Here is a 19,194-nt window from a genome sequence, read left to right as displayed (position 1 = left end):
TGTATGAACGAAACGAGCGAATGAACGAATGCATGACCAGGATTATGGTCATCGTCGACAGTTCCTACTAAATGTGTGACTTATTCGATAACTGCTTTTGTTATCTCGTGTACGAAGTTTATTCCTCCGGTTTTCAATAAGATATTGTACAGTTTGGTTGTTTTCATCGACGCGAATAATTAATCGGAATAATTTATACTGTAAACTATATAGGATTTGGAAAAAGAGTCAAGTCGCTTTCGAAGTGTCGACAAAGTGTCATAACGAAGTACCTCGAGTTTCACAGAATGATTTTAGTGAGATCAACAAATTTTTATTTAACTTCACGGCGTATTTTTTAATCGAGTATTTTAATAAGAACAGGGCCATTAAGAATTTAAGCGATTAAAAACACAATACACATCGGGCTAAAATCTCAGCTAATTTGATGTCTTATTTTCTTCAATAATTGCATCGAACCGATAACATCTGGGACTTTGATAATTTGATGATATTGTTACACTATAATTGAGTGGACACAATTCTGGATTATTTTTTTATTGAATTTTTACGTGCTTGAGATTAGAACGCGAAAAGAAAACCTGTTTTAGGGTTGCTATAATTCTCAAAAATATATAGTACTCATTGTCAGTGATTCCACAATATTCTCTGTTCCAGTTGAACTATACATGATAGAAGCAAATTATGTTTGTGATGCAAATAATGATTATCGTGTCAAAAGAATAAAGGCGTGTTTCATAAATTAGCATTCCATCAGATTTTTTTTTACCTAATATTTATTTTTTCTAAGGTATTGATAAAGAAATGTGTATAAAATGATATTTTTTGTTTTTTTCTTAAATTGAAATTTCTTTTGGTATTTTAACTGCAATCATATTCTAAAAGCTGTCTATATAGGGGTACAGAAAATCCCTTCCATGTTTTTTGATTCCATTTGTACTTATACCAAAACGAGTATGAATCTCAACTTTTATATACATTTACATTGGACATGAGAAAAGATTTAATTATATATAAAATTCTGTTTAAAAAATTTTCTAGTATTTTAAGACGAGATATAATTCTTCGAGCATTTTAATGAAAAGTAAATAGAATTTTCGATACGACAGGCAGCATGGCCACGTATAACGTACTTTAATATCGAGCGTATCGATACTTGAAACTTTTCAAATACATCAATAACATATCTAGAAAAAGATATCGTAATTTTTCAATCTCTGTATATCTATTATTGTATAATTCCTTTTTTTTTTAAAACAACACAGTCTCTATTGTGATAATCTTTTGTAATATCTTTCGACGCTTGAATACCACTTGTGATGATTGTCGCATATATAAAGTGACTATAATTATAGTAATATTCATGATTTCGTGTACAATGTCACTATAGTGTCGTAGTCAATATATGATGGCAATCGTATTACAAAGTGCTAATCCAAGTTTCTCGCGATAGTTCGAGTGCTAATTCTCACGAATAATACAACTAATTAAAAAGTAACTCTAAAATTAGTGATGATAAAATACGAAAATATTACATTTTCAATCGATAACTAAACGTTTAAAAAAATGCCAGCAAATGTGGAATGCCACATTCTCACGAACTTGAAATAAAATCTGCATTTAATATAAAAATAATGATTGAATACGCGTAATGAATGGTGTTTGTATATTTTCTTCTTTGTTTTAAGTAGCATAATCTCCTAAAAACATCGACATACGATTTAGAACACAAATATTGATTCAAAATGTTGTATTGTAACAGCGCTTTTAAAAAGTGCCAAAAAATTGTACACGTTTCGCTTGTTCCGAGAACGATATTATAAATGATCTTTTGCATACATATCTTTTTATATGAAATTGTAAAAAATTGTTTTGTATGAATCAGCATATCTCTGTATTATATATTAATCATAGCGAACTATTGTTTTACAAAACGATGCTGTTGTTTCACGTTGTTGTAAGAGATTTTAATTGTAAATGAGAAAAAAAGAATAGAAATAAATGCGTGCAACGTAATATATATATATATATAATTGCTCAATTCATTTCGGCTCCGGTACCGTTTTGTTTTATCATTTCTTCGATCGGAATTTGTTGCATATTGTTCTTTATCGACGAACGTCTTTTCTTATGTTACAAGATGTGTACATCAGCACACCACGCATACACACACAGACACATACACACTCTCGCACGCTTGCACCTCTAGATACCCATCGAACAAAATGTAGTTTGTATACCTGTAGTTCAAATCCCGAAACCAAAAATAAGATCATTCTCATAAATAGTAGCGTTAGATTTTTTTTTTACGAACTATTCACAATTGAAGTTGAACGCGTGCGTAAGCGTAATCATTTCAATTTTATTTTCTATCCGCGACACGTATACATACATTTGTGTAGCTTCGCTGTATGTAACCGCCGAGTTATTTCCAGACTGTATGCACACGTTCAACCTCACGAATAATTAAACAAAAAAAAAAGAACGTCTCGAAGGAAACTTATTTCTATGACATCTTATTTTCGGTACAGGATTCTCTTATTTATATAATTCAATCTCTTCGCTTTGTAGGAAGTCGCTTTCACGATGGCTTATTGTTATTTATTAATTCTGACCAGGTGTTCGTGATATGGTCACCTAAATGTAGTTTTTGCTACGTAGGTCCTGCGAATAAAGCTGTAATGCCAGTATCGGTCGCATTGTTCGAGATATCGTCGACGCGTATTTGTTGCGATTTCCCAAAAACTTCTATCCGCGGTAAATTGTCTATCTTAACTTCCTTGCGGAATAACTGACCGACGCTTCGACCGATTAGCTGTAACACACACACAGAGAAATATGTAATATAGAATATTTATACTCTGAGAAATTGTTTCGTGCAATTTTACCTGGTTCGTAATCTTTTTGAAAAGATCCTTCTTCCCTTTCTCAACTTTATTTCCTTTAGTACTAACTACGGCCATCTTCTCGTCGAAACGTTGCAAGTCTGTAGGATTCACTCCCGGAATCTTTTGCATTACCTCGATAATATTCGGGAATTTCGGTCGCAAACATTCATAAACTTGTGTACCCAAAGTCACGAGCGATCCCTGATTAGCCTCGTGTTGACCATGAAGCTGTAAGCCTTGAAGTATAGCTACCATAATGTGCGCGGCCATAGCAGGTGTCAGACTACCATCGACCGCTAATGCTCGAACAACTGGCCCCGTTAACATTGTAGCTTTCAAACTGGCATTCGAGTCGTTCCAAGTCAAAGCTCTGAAAACAATAGGAATTATTAGGACGAGAATTCGTACTCGCAAGGAAGGTTGCAGGTAAAAATTAGTACGCTAGAAGTGTTGGTTACCCTAAAACGCATAAGACAACGCTATGACACGTTGACGGATGTCGAAGAACAACGGTACCCAATTCACTGACGACTTCCGCGACTATACTATTGCCACGAGATGTTGGAGGATCTATAGCCATTCCTCCCATCTCTTGGTCCATTGTATCCGGAGGTGTCGCATCGCTAGCTGCACCTCCGACAAGAGCCACCTTCAATACATCTACAAAATCTCTGGTTAAGTTTCGGTTTAACATGTCAGCGATAACTTCTTGGGTGTCGGTATTCTCTTCATCCAAACCGCCGGATTCGTAAAGATGTGCAATATATTGCCACTTGGCACTTAATCTTTGGCACACTGTAAACACACAGTTAAAATTTTAAAAAATGTTTAAATCGTACCTGAGAACAGAAAGATAAAAGAAGATGATAGATTACTATGCGTAGAAACGTGAGCCAGTACAGGTACCAGAACACTTTCGTAGAATGCAGGAGGGCAGGAATATATAAATGGCTTCATGAAGACACGTATGATAGGTCGTAATCTGTAGTCTGGAATCATCTGAAATCGACCAATAAAATTATGCGAATATACTTTCCCCGACATTTTACAAACGAAACCAATAAAAGATTACCTCCATATTCGAAAAGACTGAGTTGATAAGCGCTGGTGCTAAACCGGGCAATTGATAAAAGTCTCTCCCGATCATATGGCAACCGCTACCCAACATGTGATAGCACTGATCGTGAATAGTACTAAGAAACGATTGCATCCGAACCAACGCGTTGCTCGAAGATTGATCAGGTTCAGAGGCGTTGTCATTTGTTACGTTCAAACCTAATAAACTCGCTTTCTCCGATTCTAGTAATTCGTGAGCGCTTTTGTATCCCTAAAAGTAAGATTTATTATACCGTCTTGTATTTAAGTGACACGAAAAGTTTATCAATCGTGTCTTTACCTCGGACAAAGCTGCCAATGCTGCAGGGGTGAACAAAGCATTCATTACCCTGAGCATCGCGAAGAGCGTAGGCAAAAGTGGAATTACATGAGGCGTGGCAGGATTTCTATATACCGGATTTCCGCTCTCGCTGAGCGCAGCGACAAAACTACCTCTCGCAGCGCGATCCGGATCGTCCGGGATCGAACACCGTTTTACAACGCTCAGTATCGTAAAAATGCAAATCATTAAGTCACTTCGATTTTGACCAGCCGGATCTTCAGACATGTTCTCGACCGGCGGTCTGTCTAATCCTATGAATCTCATTAGTTCCAGCGGACCTTTGAACGCTTCGGCTCCGAGAGCAATAAACTTTGTCGATGCTTCGCTAATTACCTCTGCGACGAATCTAGTTTGCCTTTCGTAATCGCAGAAGTGATTGGAGATCAGTAGCAACGCTGCGTACAATGTGATTGTCTCCATCTTGGACAAGGAACTAGGTTCTCTAGCCAAGCCGCGAACCATCGTATGTATCTGTTCGAAAACTGGAAGTAGCAACAATGGATATTTTAAACTGATCTTGACCATGAGACTAGCTGCATGTCGTCTAACGTTCTTCGCTGCTCTAGATCGAGTACCCTTCGTTTCACCGGGTGCTTCAAATACCAGAGCTGCGAAGATCTTCTCTAGTACTCTCGGCAGGATAGCTACTCCAGGCATAGCCATCGAACCACTCGACATAGATAGGAACACGAAAAGGGCGCTAATGCAAGAGAGCAAGGCTGACAGCAACCAAGGATCTTGCGGAGAGTAGCCAAGACATAATTCCAATAGTTGTAAGCCAGTTTGCACGCTTGGACGTTCGTTGATCAGAAGTATTTTAGATACAACAGAATCCAAAGCTTGTGCGAGAGCTTCCCATTCCAGATACTGCGGATCATTTTGGTCGCTTTTGTATCGAAGATCTGCCATGCCTTTCGTTATCTTAGCCGTTAACCACTGTTGCACATAGGTAAACGTTACTAACGGCGCTACCATTGTCGCCTGTCGAAATACTTCCAATAAATCAGTCCTGAATCGATGAAGGAACACATTAAATTCTTCTTCGGAGTCGTAATCGGCCAGACAATAAGAACTCATTCCATTGCTCTGTCCACCATGCGGATATGCAACCTTTATCAACTTCGGAGCTGTACTTTCTACATATTTCGGTATGTATGTCAGCAACAATGGATCCTGCTTTATTTGTTCGTGTTTGAAGAGCATTATCCAGATTGCGTTGGCCATGTGTATCAGTGTCAGACTCGAAGACATAGTAAAAGTCATCACCGTGTCCAAGAATATGTTAAGGTGTGCCGGTCTAATGCTCGAACCGTCGTCTTTACCCCACAGCGCACAAAGTTGAGTTGCCATTCCGGTTAACACCTGAATTTATTGTATAATCAGTTTCTTAATAATGTGTAGAATCATTTATAATATTTACCTGAGTGAGCTTCTTCAAAAACAAATAATGATTATTCGAAGAGTTAATAAACTCGTTTGACCCAGTCACAGGTGGTACAGCAGTCGCAGCTGCATAAATATATCTCAGAGCATCTTCGGAAAACAGTATCATTAGCTGTTTCCTATCTTCGGCTTTCCCCTTACGATTCACAATTTGTAACAAGCATTCGCCAGCCGAACATTGAAATATCGGATCTCCCAACAGGAGACACAATATCTGCAATAATCTACCATCTTCTGCCATGACATGATTTATCGAAATCCACTCTACAAATCCAGTCAGAGTAGACAACACTACCTATCAAATAAAGATAATTGAATATAGCTCTACTTTAATTGAATATGTTTACGTCGAACACACCTGTACAACTTTGCTATGCGCAGCCGCCTCAGAGGTACAACCTAAACTACTCTTCTTCTGAATCTCTGAGAAATGTTGTTCCATCAATCTTAAAAAAAAGCTAAAAATCTCAGCCATATTCGTGTTAAGCGCTTGATAGATGTCCTTCCTCCTCTGATTAGACTCTAAGGTTTGCAAAAGCGCAACATCTTCCACCAGCCTTAGAAACACAAGAAGAACTAGTTCGGTTTGACTTTCCCCTCTCGTACATGCTTGGCTAAGTTCGGCGAGCAGAGTAGGCCATTGTTGTGGCCATTCCCGTTTGATCATTTCCACCACGACCCGAGACAATGCATCCTTAATATGAGCCTCCTCTTGCAACAACGGCTCTGTACCTTCCTGAAGCAGTTTCATCGCATTTTCCTTTATAAAGATCTTTTCTGATTGAGATATTTGAGTCCATCGATATTTAATACAGTGCTCCATCAGCTGCAGACCAAAATGACGAACTACAGAACTTCTGTTCAGGGATTTTTGTGCTAGATACAGTCCGCATTGTGCGCATAAAGGAGAAGATTCTTTGAAACGTTCGCAAGCGTTATACATTTCCAAACGTTGTTGCTGCGGTACGTTTGGTGACATCATCACTTCGACCACTTGAGCAAGCTCTCCTGATATTTGGGCGACATCGCCTACACCAAACTCCATCCCTACCTAGTACACTGTAACAGATTAACGTGTAACGGTGCATTACAATCTTTTATCAGACAGTTCCAATTACCAATATATTCGTAAGTTTTATTTCTGCTGGTTATAATTACATGACGCATAAATTATAAGTAGACTGGGGATCTTTATGCAAAATAAAAATTGATTTCATCCCTTAACGACTTTGTTACGTTAAAAAAAACATTACAATATTCTCGAATCTTCCTGATCTATTAGTGTTTTATATTTCATCCAACTAATTTCTTCATAAATGCACAAAGATCCGCAATCTGATAAGTTTGTAGCATCTAAATGTTTCTTCTTCTAACTTGAACGAAAAAGAATATCGATAATAAACATAACGAGATGTGTGACTACAATATAGATTCACAGCCTTGTGCACAAATGTTGATAATTATACTATACGCTGAGATGTATGACCACAACATTTTAAATACACAAATGTTGACTGACCTATGTCTCTGCAGTGCTATGGTTAAATGACAAAACGATAGTCAAATATTTAGTTTGTGTAACATGCGTATAAGAGATATCATTGATTTATCAATTTCCACTGCAAACGATAAAACCTCTTCCCTTTTCCGAGGCCGAGCACTTTTGTAAATATTATATATCTCAATTAAATAAAGTTTTCTGTTGTTTGTCAAAGTGTAATATTTATAAATGGTACGTTTGGAGTTGTTGAACGACAGAAAACATTGCAGAGAGTACAAAGAACTCGAGAAATTCACGAAATAACGCTGGTTTCTTTAAAAAATTCAAAACTGGAGACAAGCTTACGAGGGTAAACGTATTTCGGTAAAAAGTATCGGTGTATCGTGCGTGTTATGTTAAGCTTACGTGAAACAGTGGAAATTTGTGTAACACGTAGATGATATGAAATCATGTAATTAAAAAGGCAAACACGAGGTGAAGCAGCTTGCGAAGTGTGCACAGCATGTCCTGGTCAGCATGCCTTGGCATGCCTTGACAGAAGGTAACTCACCTTGTAACGCGATCGTGGATCGAGGCAGATCGAGGATACAGCTTGGCAAGATTTCTGCCAATACGATCTGTCAATTCATATCTGATTGTTGATCCAGGAATCAAAAATTTGCAGCGTGCATAAATGCTGGTCTTGTACTTAGTAGAAGAAATATCGTTCCCGAGAGATACGCGGCACGTTGAACGATTACATATACCATACGTAAAATACCTACTGCCCTCTACATAGATCATTTGAATTCAACCTAACCTCACCTCGCGATGCTTGCATGTTCTTTTATGTTTATACGAAATTACGATTACCGATTGCAGCATTACGATGTACGAAATCATTCTATTACAAACGAATTGGTAAATGGAAGTTGATATTATTGATTGTTCATTTACCGTTCATAGAAAAATTGCCTAGACTTCTATCGAGAGAATCGCTATTTATTTATGTAGAGTGAGCTCTCTTCGTGCAATTTTGGAGGTTATGCCGGCAATCCTTCGTATTTGAACACTGAATAATAAATAGTGTACTACTTGTATTGCGAGAACGAGAATACAAATAAAAGGATGGACGAGGGTCTGACCGCACCGTCTACGTTTGAATTGAAATTTTCGAAGCAAATATATTGCGTCGCTTTGTCGCCGTACGAATGGTCGCAAAATTTGATCTGCATCGCTCTTGCCGAGGAAATTGTCATCGGTACTATTAAGTTTCAGGTAAAGATTTCTTGCGCGTTTATTGACCGTCTGAAACAGAGATAACTCAGTTCAGAATTGTGCACAATTGAATATATTTTTCATTCAGAGAATCGAACGGATGATAATTATTATGTACACGTATTTAGGAGGAGGATGAGACAGTGGATGATTTTACGTACAGTCGTTATAGAACATTCAGTCACAATACCAGGCCTCACGCCATCGCTTGGAGTCCAGAAACTTGTTTAAGCGTGGTATCGAAGGTGTTGACATTCAGCGTTGCTGGGTCTGATTTTAAAATAAGATTATATTGTAGTAACACATCTGATAGTACAATATGGGAGGTAAAAAAGTAAACGATTATCGACGAATACATAATATAAAATGATTATATTTATTTTGAATAATAATTTTTCTTTCATAATGCAAGATGGAAGGACATAAAGATTACGTAAACTCAATTTGTTATGATACCGAAGGAAAAATATTGGCTTCCGTGTCCGACGACTACACGTGTAAGCTTTGGGCAGTAAACGAGGAAGGAAGGTGTATTTCTACAATGTATTTAACATCACCTGGAATGACTATACAGTTTCACAGTGAAAAACCTGGCAAACTCCTTGTGGGAGAAAAGAATGGTCTGATTCACATGTACGATATACGAAGTCAACAAGCAATTATGTCTCTAGACGCAGATGTTGTACCTTTAATGTCAGTTGATTGGGGATCTAATCCATTTAAAATAGCTGGTATGGCTGCTGGAAAGTTGCTTCTATGGGACATCAAAGTATCAAAATTCAGGTAATGCAAATTAATCTAACTGAATTAATATTAACAATTAATGTATATTCTTCTTTTTCTAGTTTACCTCATGAATCGAGTCCCCCTCATATCGAAGGTGGATTAATAGTGAAATTTTCTCCAGCTTACGATCATTTAGTAGCAACCATTGGCAAGCCAGACAATTTATTAAAAGTAAGGAATCTAAAGTCCGATCAAGAAATACTCTGCGGTCAAGTTAAGTTAATAGGCGGAATAACGTGGCATTATAAGTTGCCATACATTTGTGCTGCAAGCGATAGAGAAATTCGTTTTTGGAGAGTAAGCGCGAGCTGAAGATGGTAAAGTCATATTTTATCGGGAACTATATTATCTCTTAACAGTTGAAAACAAAATGATATTTTGTAAAACTTACAATAATTAATATAAATAAAAATCGTATTTTTCTGATCGCTGTAGAGAATGAAATATATTGTCGAGACAAGATACATTATCTCTAAATTATGTAAATACAGTGAGGAACATGTGCCTTAATCTCTATTTATGTAGCTTAGATAGTATGTATGAGGAAATGCAGAAAAATCTACTATTGTCTGATTCTCTTAGAAAAATTAAATAGATTTAACATTTTATTTTATTCCTCCGAGGTAGCTTTCGTCCATGCTGTAGAAACCATTTCTAGAAACCTAGTTTTAATACTTTCATCTAATAGTTTGCTCCCTAATTCTTGCGCTTTGCTATAAACCACAATTGGATTAGGAGTACAAACCAGTGTATCGTCGAGTTGTTTCTTTTCAGCTTTTAACGTGTTCAGTTCTTGTACGACAACTTCTTCTAGAACAATTTGTGCACTAGAATATCCTTCTTGTATTTTACCTAACGAAACAATTAACGTCTTCATTAATTGAATTAAAAGCTTTATGAGAAATAAATCAGGTAATACTTGCTCAACTTACATAAGACAGATTGTGCTTGATTTTGTAGTTTCCGAATATCATTTTCCAGTAACCATTGCCTGACTATTTGCTTATTCAGAATGTCCTCGATCAAATCTTCTATCAAAGAGACGTAAATCTGAATGTCGAGATTCACAGTTTCGTCATCTATGTTATTTACACACCAATTCAACAAAGCATGGCACAAGTATGCTCGTAAACTGACCGATACAGGATAATCAGTTTTCGCAAATATGCTTTCGGCATCCTTTGGATTTTTAGCATCCAACATTAGAATAACTTTCAACAACAAGCTACATTCATTTTCAACATTTTGCGGATGCAACGTTTCGAATCGAGTAATCACACCTAATGTGGCAACAATATGTCTCAATTGTTGTTGTTTATCGGAACAAATCAACGCCGATGCAACTTCATAGCTAACGATCAACCACGGCTGAAATAAAAATTAAATTTAACTTCCCTTGGACGATTTACTTCGAATACATTCTTACCGTGTGTTCATTTTCAAAGGTATAACTAATTTTGCTCTGCCGTAGGTCACTGTAATAACAATAATAATCTTTACAAGTTGTCTCCAAAACGTGAAACAGATCATCGTTTAGTTCTCCGTTTAACCACATTCGTATTGTTTCGAGCTTCACATTCTTTTTATTCAATTTCCGAATCTCTTCTAAAACTATTAAATGTATCTCTCGATACTAAAGAAACGTGCAAGTATCAATCTTTATTAATGGTATTCATAAATATTTTATGATAATATAAAATACATATAATGATAACATACCTTAAGGTACGGAAACTTAGCGATTATATCCCGTACCGAATTGTATTCTGATTTTTTCAAAGCTAACACCATTGCCTCCTCGGCTAAAGATTTACTAAGAATATCGTTGTTACATAAATCTGCGATTACAGCTGCGGTTATTAAACTACTTACATCTGGACGCAATGCAAGATATTTGATCGTGTCGGTAAAATTTCCCAATTTAGCGTAACTAGAAATATAGTTCGACAATTATCTATGATTTCCATTACGTTTTTTTTAACAGCATAACAACTTACATGTACGCAGCTTCTTCGAAACGTCCAGTGTCCACACTGTATTTCGCCCATTTTTCTAATACATTAGTCAGGATCGGATCGTCGGGTTCAACCTTACATCTTGCAAGAGCGTATGCTTCTTTATGCAAATTCGCAGTCAGAAGTGCTTCTATGGCTTCATAGGTTTTATGTATGGAAAGCAAATATGTTACAGCTTTGTAAGGATTACCGTCGCTTATTAATTGATACGCGTACAATTCGCACATCTCTTTCCATGTTCTGAAAGATGCTGCAGTTGTTGGATTGATTTCACAGTGATTCTAAGTTATTACTAGACTGCGGATCTTCGTGCAAAATAAAAATACAGAATGTTACATCAACATGTTCAATTTTTAAAATTTTGCAACAAGTTTGCTATAAATGCATAAAGATCCGCAGTCTAGTTATTACTTTATACTTTATGCAATTAATACGTTAGTCGCGCATACTTCACAGATAAGCTAGCCGAAAGCGAAACGAGAAAGTCATTGAGACGATTCTCTTTGGCAGCGTCATCTAAGTTTTGTTTCAGATTATCGCACCATACATCCATCTCTGTCACTACGTCATGTTTACCTTTTTCAGCATGAGCAGATTCTGTGAATATAACCATTCGCAATATAAATATGTGCAATTCGCTATAATATGTTTTATTAACTACTTACTATCGTCGGTGAAGAACGACATAAAACTGTCTTTTGGCGAGAACAATACTGTCGTCATCTGATGGGACGCGTCTTCATAATCTTCTTCAGAGTTCACATCCTCCCGTTTCACACTTTTTACAATGTCCACGAGAGAATTAAGCAAACTAGTTTTATCATTCATTCTTTTAGCGCTTTTCGCGAAGTACGATGTCCTCTCGGCTTTCTTCTTTCTTTCTTCTTTCACCACTAACATTTTCGATTCTAAAATGAAAAATACACGTTCGATATTACAAAATAACTTAGCTGTAATGAAAAATATTATTTTCATACTTTGCGCGAATTGCGAAACATTCGATATTGAGCACTCCGATACGGAGCTAGTTAACTCCGATACACCATTTGTAACCGAAGCATTAGCGGTTTCGTTCGCTTTGGTTTGTTTCTTTTTATGTTTCTTGACTGGGTTCTTTTGTACTGCTTCTTGCGGTGTGATGGCCTTATTGTCTTTAACTTTCCATACTCGGAGAGTAAAATCGATCGATCCTGTTATGATATAATCAGGACTTAGTGGACTCCACATACAGCACAATACTGGCCCAGAATGATTTACGTAGGTAGCGATTAATTCTTGTGTTTCAACATTCCATACCTAAGAAACGATAAAACCTTTATATAAAGGAAATAAGAAGTTATTGTCGGATAGTACTATCGTGTTTATGTTCTTACCTGCGCAGTAGAATCGTAACTACCGGATATCAACTGTCCGGTGATGTAAGGATTCCATGCTAAACAAACAACGCTGTGAACATGTCCTGTTAAGCTGGCTACGACTTCGTTTACTTTGTACAAATCACATTTCTGTTCATTGTCATTTTCAGTTGAATCTTCTGTTGTTAAATGTTCCATTAAATTGGATACGTTCAAGATCATTATCGTGCATGATTTACAAGCAACAGCCAAGTAATTTCTCATCGGAGAATACGTTAAGTCTGTCGCTGTGCTTTCTGGATGCCACACTAAGCAATGCACCATGGCGGAGCCGAATTTAGCGTAGCCCCGCTGTTCTAATTTACGATTAAGAAACGAGATTGATCTGAAAGATTACGAAAACGTGTTGACTTCTTATCTTCTCTTAAAAATCTATTGTATACTTCGTAAACATACCCATTCTCAAATCCTATCGACAAGCATGAAAAATCCGGCTTCCAACTGAATTCTGAGCAGTCTTCCTTGAACACCGATTTAGGTTCTAATTTAAAACGTATAATTACGATTATAATCACCAGTACATCTTTCAAGGTGCAATATATAAGATGTTACCTTGATTTGGTTTTACCGGATCATAGTACACGCATTCTCCTTCGGCACAGGAGTATAAGACGTGATGTTCGCTTTCCGGATTAGGACCCCAATGAATAACATACACCACATTTCTATGATATTGTCTACATAAAGTGGGCGGTTTGTTACCATTCGTATCGAAAACACCAATTCGACCTTCCTCGGTTGCATATGCTAATAAGTTTTCTTTCTCAGGATGCCATGATATCTGGATGCAAAGTTGTGCGATTTACTCCTCATTCTCACGATTTTACAGGTAACATTACAATTGTGGTCTTACCGCACGAATCTTTCCCTTAATCTTTTGCCATAAAAGCGTAATATCGAAAGTATTGGTATGCGCCTCCGATAAATTCCACAACCGTATTCCTGAATCTCCAACTCCGAATGCAATGCGCGAAGTCTCTAACGGGCAAGCTGCGATGCAATAGACGTATCCACCTTGCGTATGCACATCGTATTCTATCTCAACATTATTTTCGTGTATCGTGCTGCAAATAAGTCTGCGATCTTGTGCCACGGTCCAGATTTTATGCCTGTAATTCGTTCAACAACATTCCTGTTTCGTAAGTCGCACTTTAGAAACATTAGAATTAGCTTTCCAGCTGCGATTACAATTAGAGCGTCACCTTTTCCTGATTCTCCAATCGTCTACCACATTCTCTTGCTTCTCCGGTACATGTGCGATACAAAACAGACCTCTAATGTGATGCGCGTGTACCAGCTTGCAAGCGGGTTTGCCTTTGGTTATTGTCGAGAAATCCCATGAAATTAATTCTCCGTAGGAAGAACTTGTAAACAATAATTTAGGTTCTGTCCAATGCACAGTGATCCAGTTACCTACGTTTAATTTACTTCTGTGCTGACAAGTGACAATCGGAACTGGAGGCAATGAAATTGTCGTTTCGTAACGTCCATCCTTACCGGCTCTCCAAATATAAATTGCTCTACGATACAAATTTAAAACAATTTGCCAGATAATCGTTGTATTTGTGGTAATTTACGGACACCTCTAATTACCTGTCTTTCCCGCCGGAAGCTAAAAGTAAATCTGCACTTTGATTTCCGCTTATAACGTTCTGTTCCGAAGGGCACCAAGACAGACTAACTATCTCTGTATCGTGTCCTCTCAATTTATACATCACTGATCCTTTCCCTTCGAAATTAACTATAGAAACCAAACCGCTCTTCGAACCTATTGCCACAAGGTGTGGACGATGAGGGCAAGAGGATATACATGTAGGTGCCACTTTTCCCAGTGAGATAGATGAGGTAACGTTGAAATAAACGTTCCACGACAATACGCAACCATCGGAACTTGCAGCGTACAATAAGTAAGGTGTTTTATACGACCAGTCTGTTGCCACAGCTACTTTGTCCTAAAAGGAAATAGCAGATAAGAAGTAATTATGCCAGTTCCGTAAAGTGTACAATTTCTATCTACTTACTATTCCGAATGAATGACTATAAACCATGGACAATGTGTCTGTATCCCATACTTTGACTATATTGTCGTCTCCGGTAGAAGCCAGTAAGTTGCTGTTCACGTCTACAAACTCGGGAGTAAAGGCGACACATGTCACCCTGTACTTGTGAACATTTCGTATTATAAAATGGCTCGCTGTTTTCTCGTTTTGGTTAAACTTTAGAATGGCCAGCACATTTCTAGCTCCCCATGCAACGGTTCCATTGTAAGAGCAAGCGAGGATGTTGCTTAAATACCAATTCGGCGAGGGCGGCAAGGTAATCTCATTCATCTTTCTATGTTGAAATCTAAATGGAAGTTGTTATAAAATATCATAGTCGACGAGCATTTATAATGTTTTATGGAATGTTGAATATTCATGTAGAATATCAATACAGAATATAGAATAAAATATATAGCATATTCAACAAGCATTTTTAATGTTTTATAGAATATAGAATATTAATAAAGAATATATAGCATGTAGAATATGTATTTAAAAAGTAGAAACACACAGAATAGAATATGTATTTAAAAAATAGCAACACATAGAATAGAATATATAGCGTATAGAATGTGTATTTAAAAAATAGAAACACATAAAATAGAATATGTATTTAAAAATTTTTAATAAACGTGCAACAGCTTAGAGATACGCGATTAAACCGGCGAAAGAATATGCATTTTTGATTGAAAGAGCTTTTGAATGTGATTTTTCTTTAAAACGTTTGCTTCGTTATTACAAGATACGCGATTTCACAGAATGTTTTACATTGAAATTATTCGTATCAATATAGATATATCTATAACAGTACAAGGTACAATTGCATCGTAAATATGTACATTGCACAGAACCGTCAGAATCTTCCGGCAGCATGACAATGTTATCGTTTACTTATGTATATTACGTGACAGTACGAGGTTTTCAACGTTTGGATACTTCAATTGTAATTAGACAATTAATATCGAACGCTTAAAGTATTTGTTTACCACGTGTTTTATTAATCCTGATTTACGAAAGAACACGGAAAACATTCCTACTTTGTATTACAATGTGTGTTTGAAAATTTGTAAAACATAACCCTACATACATTCATAACGATCGTGTTACTAAAATGAAGTAGTCTGCGACAAAGTGAACAATCGGATTTGTAATAATTAAATTATTTTTGTTTTCTTTCTAAAACAATCGTATTGTTTGACAGTTACTTGTTATCGCAGCAAGCTTACGCTCTGTTTACCTTCTCAAATTTAACGACACTATGGCGCCAAAATTCGAACTATGTATTTTCTATCCAATTGCGGAGTACGTGTTGTAGAAATTAAAATGAATATTTTAAGTAAAATATTAGGAAACATTTAATTGAATATAAAAAATAATTTAATATAATAAATATATAAACATAATTTGTTACAACATATTCTTTGTTTCAGTGTCTTCTTATTATTCAGTCGAGGTTGCGAAGTGCAAGTATTAATGAATCATATTAATGAATAGAGATATATGTACGTAGTATACAAGTTGAGTTTATAAAAGCTGTGTACGAGAACGGGACATCAGAAACATCCTGCGTGTCGTTGTGTTTTCTTCGTTGAAAATATGTGGAATAATATTATTGAATATTAATGATAATAATCTCATAAAATAGCTCGTCGATTTGTCAACTGAACAATTTTCAAAATGGCACCGCTAATCGTCTTTTTATCCTTGTTCGTTTTTTGTAACAACGCCGAAAAGTTTAACGAATCTTATGGAATTAATGAGAACTTAATTTCGCTCGATTCTGACCCAAGCGACGATCTCAACACGGTAAGCTATCTAATTATTTTAAAGTTAATTCAATTAGAATTCTATAAACTATGAAGTGTTAAGGGATGGGGAATAATTAGGTTGTTATTTTGCCGGTTTCGACTTTGTTTATAAAGTATGCAGGCTTTAGATCAATTAAATCTTTAAATCAATTGTATTTTGCAGCTGCAATTGATAAGAAGAGAAGGGTATCCTGCGGAAGGTCACGTCGTGCAAACAGAAGATGGCTACCTTTTAACAATGCATCGAATTCCGGGAAAACCTGGATCACCCGCGATCTTTTTGCAACATGGTGTGCTCGGTAGTTCGGCCGATTGGGTTATTCTTGGAAAAGGAAAAGCACTTGGTAAAACATCTTATCTATTATAAATATTTCTACCTTAAAACGCTGCGTTGCTTTCTTTAAGTGTAAATGGTGCAGTCATTAAAAAATCTATTAATAGATCTCCGGTTGACCGAGTGTTTAACACATTCAGGATGAGACTGACATTCGCAGTCACCGGCGAGATAAACAATTTTAATTTTGTCGCTCATCGATGTCGCCCGCGTAATCTGTGTCGGTGACGCATACTAACGTTCTCCATTCATAATGATTTATCCGCGAGCATTTCTCGTAATAATTTATAAAGAATGGAAAATAGAAATTTTCTACTTGATTTTTAACAAACTGCGAAATAGAAATTGATTTTTCCGCTGTCTATTAATAACATATCTAAAGTGATCTATTTTTTCAAGCTTTCTCGTCTATTATTTTATTTTGCAGCTTACTTATTAGCCGACGCGGGTTACGATGTCTGGTTCGGCAACTTTCGAGGAAACACTTATTCGAGGGCGCACGTTAGGATGAGCACTTGGGACCCTGAGTTTTGGGACTTCAGGTACCTCTAATGAGGTTTTATAGAACCTTAATTTCTCATAATATTAATAGAATATTGCTAATTGAAAAATGCTACACTTCAATAATACGAATAATTACATCGTGATTGTCTTTGCAGTTTTCACGAATCAGGCATCCACGATCTACCAGCAATGATCAGTTATGTGGTGAGACAGAAACATCGCTATTTAAGAGCGTATATCGGTTTCTCGATGGGTACAACTGCTTTCTATGTAATGGCCAGCGAGAGGCCGTACATGACAAGATATTTGCAATCGGTATACAGTTTGGCCCCGGTGGTCTACATGAAACACGTGGAAAGCCCATTGAAATATTTCTCTCCGATCGCGACCAATTTTAAGGTATTTAATACATTTCACAAACGATTTTAGAGCGCGCAATTTTAACGCGTCTTCCCTTTCGAAAATCTAGAAAATCTTCTTCTTGCTCGGGGAAACCGAATTCTTGCCGCAAAGCTTCGTTATCAAATATTTAGCGAAAACTATGTGCGATATTTTTCCCTGGCAGGAGAAAATTTGTGCAAATCTGATGTTTATCTTTACTGGATTCGACGAGGCTGAGTTTAGCTATGTAGGTATTTTGGAAAATCAATTTGACCCTTGTTCGAACTATTTTATTAGTTAGAACAGATTTAATTGTGCTCTCATTGCAGCCGTTGCTGCCTTTGATTTTGAGCCATACGCCTGCTGGCACCTCGACGAAAACAATGGTCCATTACGCGCAAGAAATTAGGTCTGGATACTTTAGACAATACGACTATGGCCTAGTGGGGAATATGATGAAATACAAGAGCTTTCATCCACCTGCGTACAATTTGTCGCGGATTACCGTACCGATAACATTGTTTTGCGGCAGAAACGACTGGTTATCTAGTACTCAGGTACATGCTTCGAGAAATTGTTGAAAATAGAGTAAGTCCTCGACTTACGCGGTTAATTCGTTCCAGCGTTTTGGTAAGTCGAGGACTTGCTGTAACTTATTCTGATACAAGATTGCTCCATGGAAGTTCGTCTACTAAATATTTCGTATTTTTCTTCCAGGATGTGAAGCGCTTAACAAACGAGCTACCTCATCAACCAACAGTCTACGACGTGCCATACGATAAATTCAATCACATAGACTTTTTATGGGCTACCGATGCTCCGAAATTAGTTTATAAAGAGCTATTGAGCATGCTTAACATCGGTATGCGATAGATAGCTATTGAACCAATTATTTTATAGTTTCAATGGTTTTTTAGTCTAATTTTTAATCATTACAGATACGTAACGCATACGGGATCTCAAAACGTCAATGACCTATTAATAGACATTTCGCATAATGCATGTAGGATCTCAAACGCCGATTTAAGTGATTTCGAGAACAATTTACTTGACCATACCGATGTTATCATTAGTAATATTGATTAGATTAATTGTAGTACGTAATTCGTTCATGTTGCCATAATACGAAGAATAATTGCTCTCTAAGTTGTCGAGTTATTTCATGTATATGTGTATTGACTGATATACAAGTAAGTAGGAAATCGTGAGGTGACGAATTTCAAAATGTTCCTCTTTTGTTGGCTGGCGAATAAAGTATTTGCAAAAATGAATAATAAATCATGTTATCGTTGTTTCAGCCTCTTTGCATGAAATCACTTCCAGTCAAGGATTCCGTAATTTACGATTGCTCGTCTTTCTTCTGCGGTTTCGTCGCTTGACAC

The 19,194-nt window shown here is 36.8% G+C and overlaps 4 protein-coding genes across 15 annotated transcripts in view; 2 read left to right on the top strand and 2 right to left on the bottom strand.

Annotated features, from left to right (window-relative positions):
- Positions 1-23: 23 nt before the first annotated feature.
- Positions 24-8,114, bottom strand: Ranbp21 (exportin-5-like protein Ranbp21). 2 transcript variants are annotated; one of them, XM_076436013.1, is made up of 9 exons: positions 7,821-8,114; positions 6,128-6,828; positions 5,747-6,064; positions 4,285-5,688; positions 3,961-4,215; positions 3,764-3,887; positions 3,347-3,683; positions 2,889-3,258; positions 24-2,815 (listed from the first exon to the last, which is right to left on the bottom strand). In XM_076436013.1, the coding sequence occupies exons 2-9, from the start codon at positions 6,812-6,814 to the stop codon at positions 2,654-2,656; spliced, it is 3,657 nt and encodes a 1,218-aa protein (XP_076292128.1). In that variant the 5' UTR covers positions 6,815-6,828; positions 7,821-8,114; the 3' UTR covers positions 24-2,653. The 2 variants fall into 2 exon arrangements, with proteins under 2 accessions (XP_076292128.1, XP_076292129.1); XM_076436014.1 differs by lacking the exon at positions 7,821-8,114 and adding an exon at positions 7,676-7,791.
- On the top strand, positions 7,606-9,684 carry Nup37 (nuclear pore complex protein Nup37). Of its 2 annotated transcripts, XM_076436043.1 has the most exons (5): positions 7,606-8,140; positions 8,216-8,527; positions 8,656-8,853; positions 8,940-9,310; positions 9,373-9,684. In XM_076436043.1, exons 2-5 carry the CDS (start codon positions 8,378-8,380, stop codon positions 9,623-9,625), a joined length of 972 nt encoding a protein of 323 aa, XP_076292158.1. In that variant the 5' UTR covers positions 7,606-8,140; positions 8,216-8,377; the 3' UTR covers positions 9,626-9,684. The 2 variants fall into 2 exon arrangements, with proteins under 2 accessions (XP_076292158.1, XP_076292157.1); XM_076436042.1 differs by having other exon boundaries at positions 7,606-8,527.
- A 239-nt stretch (positions 9,685-9,923) lies between these two features.
- The window catches only part of Rig (gem nuclear organelle associated protein rigor mortis), a 68,724-nt gene continuing 59,453 nt past the window's right edge, over positions 9,924-19,194 (bottom strand). For 2 of the 8 annotated variants that reach the window (XM_076436000.1, XM_076436001.1), the window contains exons 3-17: positions 14,765-15,089; positions 14,337-14,695; positions 13,946-14,263; positions 13,597-13,852; positions 13,296-13,524; positions 13,140-13,224; positions 12,702-13,068; positions 12,306-12,624; positions 11,994-12,236; positions 11,778-11,925; positions 11,311-11,568; positions 11,033-11,243; positions 10,740-10,946; positions 10,246-10,681; positions 9,924-10,165 (exon numbers count right to left, since the gene is read on the bottom strand). In XM_076436000.1, coding sequence (XP_076292115.1) covers positions 9,924-10,165; positions 10,246-10,681; positions 10,740-10,946; positions 11,033-11,243; positions 11,311-11,568; positions 11,778-11,925; positions 11,994-12,236; positions 12,306-12,624; positions 12,702-13,068; positions 13,140-13,224; positions 13,296-13,524; positions 13,597-13,852; positions 13,946-14,263; positions 14,337-14,695; positions 14,765-15,089 — 4,003 coding nt within the window. The other 6 variants (XM_076436002.1, XM_076436003.1, XM_076436004.1 and 3 more) reach the window with 6 other exon arrangements.
- Positions 15,582-19,090, top strand: LOC143214690 (lipase 3). Of its 3 annotated transcripts, XM_076436037.1 has the most exons (9): positions 15,582-15,728; positions 16,216-16,591; positions 16,757-16,937; positions 17,355-17,469; positions 17,587-17,830; positions 17,901-18,059; positions 18,142-18,369; positions 18,530-18,674; positions 18,751-19,090. In XM_076436037.1, the coding sequence occupies exons 2-9, from the start codon at positions 16,463-16,465 to the stop codon at positions 18,756-18,758; spliced, it is 1,209 nt and encodes a 402-aa protein (XP_076292152.1). In that variant the 5' UTR covers positions 15,582-15,728; positions 16,216-16,462; the 3' UTR covers positions 18,759-19,090. The 3 variants fall into 3 exon arrangements, with proteins under 3 accessions (XP_076292152.1, XP_076292150.1, XP_076292151.1); XM_076436035.1 differs by having other exon boundaries at positions 18,530-19,090; XM_076436036.1 differs by having other exon boundaries at positions 15,724-15,835; positions 18,530-19,090.

This window comes from Lasioglossum baleicum, chromosome 12, assembly GCF_051020765.1.
Source record: "Lasioglossum baleicum chromosome 12, iyLasBale1, whole genome shotgun sequence".
NCBI classification, from domain to species: Eukaryota; Metazoa; Arthropoda; class Insecta; order Hymenoptera; family Halictidae; genus Lasioglossum; species Lasioglossum baleicum.
The sequence above is the reverse complement of the archived record's forward strand: the minus strand, read 5'-3'. Positions and strand labels throughout refer to the sequence as shown.